Genomic DNA, 7,500 nt, shown 5'->3' on the forward strand with positions numbered 1-7,500 from the left:
CCTATAGTAACGATAGTAGCTGAGTTACCACGCATCCATCCAACCACGCTTTTGCTGTGCAAAAATTTAGACGGTAAAGGTGTCCACAGCGCTGCGGTTAAATTTTCCACCGTATACCGGCTAAAAATTCTTCCCCGATTTGGGCGTTCAAATTTTTGAACGGCGAGGCGTCTAAATTTTCCTACGTTTAGCGTGGATCCATGTGAACGGAACCCTTAAATGCACGAATTTTCAACCGTAGACAGTTCGTCTGGAATTGTGTGAATAGGGCCTAAGACTGCTTTGAAGGTAGTCTAGTATTGTAACTATGAACTTTATGTAAGTTGGTAAAGAATGGCCGGAAGAAAGGTGGTAAAAATTGATTGTGGAGGTTGTACATAAAAATGGAAATAACAAAAGTGACAAGATCAAAAAATTTAATTATTTTAAATAACTGACTAGAATGACGATCATGGGCAGAAAAAGTAATCACCCAAACTGGTTCTTTTGTAGAAGAAATATTGGATTTAAAGTAGCCTCATAAGTATTTCCCAAAGCAATTAAGTCATAAACTAAGCAAGCAATTTAGTCATAAACTAAAAAAACCTTAACTGTAATAAAAGCTCATTAAGATTTCTCTGCTTACAAAATAACGAATTTTGCTAAGAATTCCAATATTTCTCCTAAGCTTCTTTGGAATACAATCGACATTCCTGTAGGCGCTCTGAAATAAGGCCCCATTCCCAAACTTGGTTAACATACTAACAATGTCATCCACTTTGATGTACTGCAGAGAAAAAGAGTTGGAATCAATCCCATCATTTACGCTGTGGCCAAATGGGAAAGACAGGTCAAATATCAGACGCCACTGTCCCGGTCGTCACTTCTTTGGAATAATTCCAAAGCTGCTAATCTGTAAAGGGCTAATGGGAGAAACATCAAATGGTCCAGCCACCCGACACAATCTTACTTCGTTACTACCTGCAAAATGCAAATAAGCTGAGGGTTTATTCTTCTTGGAGGGTTTCAGAGGTAACAGAAAATTAACCCAATGTCTATAAGGATGCTTCTATAGTTCAAAGGAGAACCTATTACTTATTAAGGGCGCGTTCGATTGACCCTATTCCGGAATAAGAATACGTCGAGTGATGATTAAAACGGTATGTTTGGCGCGTTTTGAAACTGCAAGGATGATAAAAATAAATGTTTGACAATTTTAATGTGTATCTCCGCAAAAACGAAGGATTTCCAACTTGTATTCCATGTATTCCTATTCCGGAATACAGTCAATCGAACGTACCCTAAGATTCAACGGTAAAATCTCAGCGGTGGATGTGTCCATTTCTTTGTCGTCGTCAGAAAAACAACAACGTGAAAAAGCCAAATTTGAGGTTTTATGCCGGAAGAAGGTCAGCATTTGAAGATAATAGCGGAGCTCCGCTTGCGCGCGCGGAGCACCACTGTTAAGAAAATATGGTGACCAATCCATGCGAGAAATCTTGGTTTTATAGCCATGACGTCATCAACCGTCCGTACATACGTACTGGTTTTCGATTGGATTGCAGGCTCAATCCAGGTTAACTCACCTGAACATAAGCGAGGCTTCATTTTTCGCGCGCTTTCTGTGGCTCGACGCGGATACACGGCCATACTATATATAAACGAAAGGTCTTTCACAGTCAATGTTTTTCGTGTTCAGGTGGAAAACGGTTTGGAAGATGTTTTCTTTTTGCGTTTTTCCCTGGTTTCAATCCCGTTTGACATATCACGATATCTGTGGTCCACACTGGTGGCCACGCAGTTATTCAAGTCAAGCATCAGCGGGATGTAAACTTAAGGCTGAGTGTTTATTTTTAATTTGCTTAGAGCTGCTTTTTTCGCTGTATTGCAATTTTTGGCATATCTTTAGAAGCACTGATAAGGTTACATGATGCCTGGAGAACTTATATCTAGAACAGACACGAAAGAAGAGCGAAAGAGAACGACAACGACAAAACAGAATACCAGTAATAGCTCATACTTAGCACACAGATTTTTTCCTTGGGCACTAAACCGTTTGATATTTTTATGGATGCGTTATTTAAAGTGGATGTGTATTTTTAAAAGGTGGTTTAACCGGTTCTTCCTTTGTTCAGGAATGAAAATCGAATTTTTATTGTCAACTGGAATCAAATAAGAATTATCTGAACTCTTTTGGACATAAAGAAAGAGTTGGTTTGTTTGTTTGTTTTCCTCTAAAATGCGAGCCTACAAGTGCTTTTTTAATCGGTTTGCCCAACTGGTTATCGTTGTGCCTGGACAGTGACTAGAACATTTTGCCCTTATGTTATAAAAGCGTATTCGCAATGATTTCTCGTAAAAAATTAGGGGGAAATCTCACCAGCTTGTGTTTTCAGAAGTTTGTTTAAAACAACCAAACGTTATTTAAGTGTTGGAGCTGCAGATCATGTTTGAAGTTCGTCCTTTCTAGGTTGCAGTTTGCCGATTCTTGTACCAAGCCAACCTGGCGTGTTTCAATGAAACACATCAAAACGTGAATGATCTTGTTTTCAGAGATAAAGTGGAATAAAGTACATCAGTAAAACTCTTCTTTGACCTTGAACTGACAAAATTGTTTTTATGGTTTCTAATTTTAGCATGATTCCTATTCGCTGGCTATTGACAGTTGACTCTGAAATGGCTTTATTTCCTTTTGCATAGAAGAGTTCACGCTCTTGATTGCATCATGGGTACACGTACACGACGCTACTTTATAAACTTTCGCCTTCATAAAGCAAACAAATAAGTTCACGTTTTCAACTGAGATGAGCTAAACTTGGTATCCGTTCTTTGGAGTTGCTAAATATTGCTTTTTTTGTCTCCATCATTCTCTGTAATTTTCTGCCCTTGGAATTACAAGAAATGTATGGCAGAAGCTCTTTTTAATAAAATAAGTTCTACAATAGCCATTCTCCCCAAATTTATTCTGCGGCACCTTTGAGCGCATATCTTCTGTTTTGGAAAATAAAAACCCCCAAATTGCATGTCATGAATACTTTTCATCGTTTTGAACTTCCTTACAAACCTTTGAATTTCTCTCCATCTTGCCCTGAATACCTATGATGCACTCAAGAGCGTGAACTCGTCTATTCGCTCGCTGAGTGTATGCTTGTTTTCTTTTAAAACTCATTCGGTTCAAGAAAAAATTATTGCCAAACTGATGAATTGCAAAGTAACTTTCACTGGAAAAACCGATGTCGCACTCATCGCTTCGTGATTCATGCGATATCGGTTTTTAGCGTTAAATTTACCGTGGAATTCACTAGTTAGGCAATCAATTTTTCTATAAGCATGCAAAGAAAATGATTTAATTATTAAAGCAGCAACCGGAAACATCAAAACGCGGACAATTCGAAACCTTTTATTTTCACAAACCCTACAGGCAGTAAGAATAAATAACCAAGGAGCTCCGCTTTTAGGCTTGGCTAAATCAAAATATTATTTTATTTTCTCTCCTAAATTAAGCGCCATTCTGACCATCACACCCTTGTCATATTAAAAGGTTCAAATAACCACGAAGTGACTACCAAACACGACTTTGTATTTTGAGATGTCGTTCACGTTGCCGTCGCCGTCGTCGTTGCTTAAGTTCCCTATTTTAATGTTAGCGATCATCCACTTTCATGGTCTCTAGTCACACGCATGCTTCATGCAAAACATCCCTCTGTTGTGAAAAGGTTAAGAACAACTTCAAATCAGAACGGCTCAGCCCTTAGCAGTGGTTGCCACCGAAAAGCCTCAGTTTGGTGTGGTCGCTGCCATAGTTGCAACCCTTTTAACGATTTCTGCAGTCCGCCACCTCCCTTTAATGAGCCCTGCGAGCTGCTTTAGTTGTGTGTGCGTGCGTTTAACTATATCTTAGAATGTTATGTGTAGCACCTTACTTTGAATCTCTATTTTTTTTATTTTCCAAGTGTTCATTTTATCTTGGAATTGCATATTTAAGAAAAAAATGACAACTCTAAAACATCCTTTGTCACTCAATCACTTGTGTTGCGTAAAAACAGTTTCATCTAAGGATGATTACATACTCTTCTTATTTTAATTAACGTTGCAATAAGTTTGCTCTTTCTGTCAACAAAATGTGATACCAAAATCTGCAGGTGCCTTTGAACAATGACTTTGTTCTCAGAGCGGACGTTTCCTTTATGGAGGAATATTATAGACCGAGGAAGTGTTGTTTTAGTAATCACTCTGGATGGGGAACTCCACCCTCAAAATGAGTAGATACTAATTGTTACTTCAGAGGGTTGAAAAACGTTTTAAGAATTGATTGAAAAAGGCGTAATGTTACTAGTCAGCCGGTGTCAAAGATAATTAGCCACAATCTCATAACTTTTCAAACTGTCATTCGTAAAAAATCGCAATATTCTTGAGCTTTTATTCTTTCGGTGCGTTCAAGGCACACTTAAAGACCCAAAAGTGCTAAGAATGTCTTTAAAATACTTTAAACAAGGAAGGTGATAAGTGAAAGATAACGTCCAAAGCATAAACCCAGCGGTAGTGTTGATCTAATAAGCAACAGTATGAATAAATGATTCATTTCATATATCATTTCGTTCAATTTGAAGGGCATATCGGGCAATAAGCACACTTAACCATAATAATCAGCTGCGGGTGCTGGAGCCTCTCTCGTACTCAGATATCGCAGCGGTATTAGTAACAAAATCATCCTCCAATTTATTAGGCAATTTATTAGGCAGGGTGATAACGACCAATGCATAAGTCCAGCAGCAGTGGTAGTCTAAGCAACAGCTTGAATGGCGTATGTCAACAAGCACCCTTAACCATAATGCTGGAGCTTCTCACGCACTCAGAAATAGCAGCGGTATTAGAGACAAATCATTCTCCAGTTTATTAGAAAATCATTTCATTTCATTTAATAGAATCAAACCTTTTTTGGTAGCAATTTGAATCACTTTTCCTGTTTTTTTTTTCTTTTTATCCAAACGGGACTGGCCTACAATGATTGTTTCGCAATCATGTTAAAACGCCAAATGAATTATGCATTAACACCTGGCCGTTGACAAAACAGCTACAATATTCAATTTTGTTGATGCTGTTAGCTGGTCATTGAAAAGCAGTAAGCAGCCAACGCATCGTAAAGAAAAATCGAATACTGTTGTGTTGGTGCTCATACAGTAGCTCTGTAACCTACACCAAAGAAAACTATAATTAAAACAGCAGACATCTCGCACCGTTTGACAAGTGACTTCGTCGGCCCCTTTATAAGATGTCATGAATATTAAAAATTTTAGCAAGATAGAAAATACAGAACTCACCTGACCTCTAGTCGTTTCTCTCCTTGTAACACTAAAGATGCGTCTTTGCTTGTTGTTGTTCTACGGCAGTGTTGCCTACTCCATCACTCGCATCGTTGATCCAGACTTTGAAGGCGTTAACTTTGCTAAAGCTCTAATTGGGAAAAAACTCAATGGCAGCGTTTTTCGAATAATGTCAGTGGATTCTGAGGTCTTTTGTCAAATAGAGTGTGTCAAAGATACGCGTTGTTTGTCTTACAACTTCGGCACCACAAACGAAACAGGCAACTTCATCTGTGAGTTAAGCAACTCTGAGCGATTTACAAGTCATGTTAATTTTACAGAAGACGAGAAGTGGCTGTACAAAGGCTTACAGGTAAGTAATCAATCCTGAAAGTTTAGAATTGCTTTTAAATTGGCTTGAAAAGAAGCTGACACTTGCAAGGTGATGTCTTAAATTTCGTGTAGGTGGTAAAGTTACTATCATGTCAACGAGTTAATCACGCAGACGCATAGCGAAGTTTCTTTATAGATTGGGCAATTTTTAAGAGATTGACCTTTCAAATCCATGCGGGACACATAAAGAGACTCAGTGCTTTTCGTGTTCTCTTTTTGCAAAAACAGAGTGACTGTGAAACGGAAAACTCCCCCTGTGGCTACAAAGGTATTTGCATCCCAAGCTATGGCGGAGAAAACTGGAAATGCAAATGCAGCCCTGGATACACAGGGATACCGTGTGGTAAGGTCCTTCTTACAACTCTAGTTGTAAGACTAAAGAGATCTAAGAGCTTAAAACAATTTGATTGCGATTATATGAATTAAGATGCAGTGCGCCAGTTAATACTGGAAATTGTTTTGGAAGGATATAGGAAACTTAGCTCCTTGAAATTAATCATAATGCTCTTCTTTTAGCGTTGTCAGTGGTTTCTTCGCTCGAACGGATTGCTTCACACTTCTTACTTCGATTCTGATTTACGTGGTGGTGAGAACTTCCCACTTAGCATTACAACTTATACAGATCTATAAATAGGAATGATTACATCTAACAAAGTCTTTTTTAACTGATACTTTCTGCTTTTATTAGCTGAGTACGGTATTCTCTTTCAACGTGTCCTGAATATGTATCATGACTTTCATTTTAGAACCGAAGAGCTGCTTTCACCTTCTTCATACCGGGATTAATTCCAGTGGCGTGTACAACATCAACCCCGATGGCATTAACCCAATGACGGTGAGGTGTGACATGACCACGGACGGAGGGGGCTGGACCGTTTTTCAGAGACGGGTGGATGGCTCTGTTAATTTCTATCGAGGATGGGCAGAGTACAAATTTGGATTTGGAAAACTGAACGGCGAGTTTTGGCTCGGGAATGACAAACTTCATCGCATATCGGCCGCTGGTAACATGACATTGAGAGTTGACTTGGAAGATTTTGATGGAAACATTAAATTCGCCGAATATTCGCTTTTTAAAGTGGCTGATAGTGCAGATAAATATCGGCTTTGGATTGGTGGATACAATGGCACAGCGGGCGACTCATTGACACTCCACAAGTAAGAAACCAACAATTCTTGCACTATTACCTACCCTGGGCAAGTTGGGGTATCTTTAAAATTTACCGTTAGCCACTGAACAAAGTGATATTTGAGCTCCCTGGAGTCGTAGCATCAGAAATGGTACGGAAAGGCATAACTTCGAGTCCTAGTTGGAGTTTTGTCTTAGGGTGCGTCCAATTGACCGTACTCCGGAATAGGAATACATGAAATAGAAGTTAGAAATCCTTCCTTTTTACGGACATTCACATTAAAATTGTGAAACACAGTCAAAAAGCTATTTTAAACATATCTTTATTGTCCTTGTTGCTTCAAAATGTCAAACATACCGTTTTAAATGATCACTCCAAAAAAAAATTTTAAAAGTTAAAAAAAAATTCTTAAATTATTCCTAAGGTATATTTTTCCTTGTAAGTTAAACGTAATTCAGTCGATAGGCTGCAATGTTTTTAACTAATAAACTATCTATCCATCTCCACGTATTCTTATTCCGGAATAGGATCAATCGAACACGCCCTTAGTTTGCAAGACTCCTTATCGGTCAGTGTCTGTCTTTCTTTGCTATGATTTACCGGACTTAAAACTATCCTCATCTCCTGGAAACAGATGCATATTAACATAACAAGTTAGTCTTGGTAGACTGTACAGGACTCTTGTTGCATAAACC

General features: G+C 38.5%; 1 protein-coding gene across 1 annotated transcript in view; it reads left to right on the top strand.

Annotated features, from left to right (window-relative positions):
- The first annotated feature begins 5,296 nt into the window (after window positions 1-5,296).
- LOC137982471 (microfibril-associated glycoprotein 4-like) overlaps window positions 5,297-7,500 on the top strand; it is a 7,072-nt gene continuing 4,868 nt past the window's right edge. The window contains exons 1-3 of the mRNA XM_068829566.1: window positions 5,297-5,655; window positions 5,904-6,018; window positions 6,422-6,833. Of these exons, the coding sequence (XP_068685667.1) occupies window positions 5,338-5,655; window positions 5,904-6,018; window positions 6,422-6,833 (845 nt within the window). The 5' untranslated portion in view covers window positions 5,297-5,337. The remainder of the gene's footprint in view (window positions 5,656-5,903; window positions 6,019-6,421; window positions 6,834-7,500) is intronic.

This window comes from Montipora foliosa, chromosome 13, assembly GCF_036669935.1.
Source record: "Montipora foliosa isolate CH-2021 chromosome 13, ASM3666993v2, whole genome shotgun sequence".
Lineage (NCBI taxonomy): Eukaryota > Metazoa > Cnidaria > Anthozoa > Scleractinia > Acroporidae > Montipora > Montipora foliosa.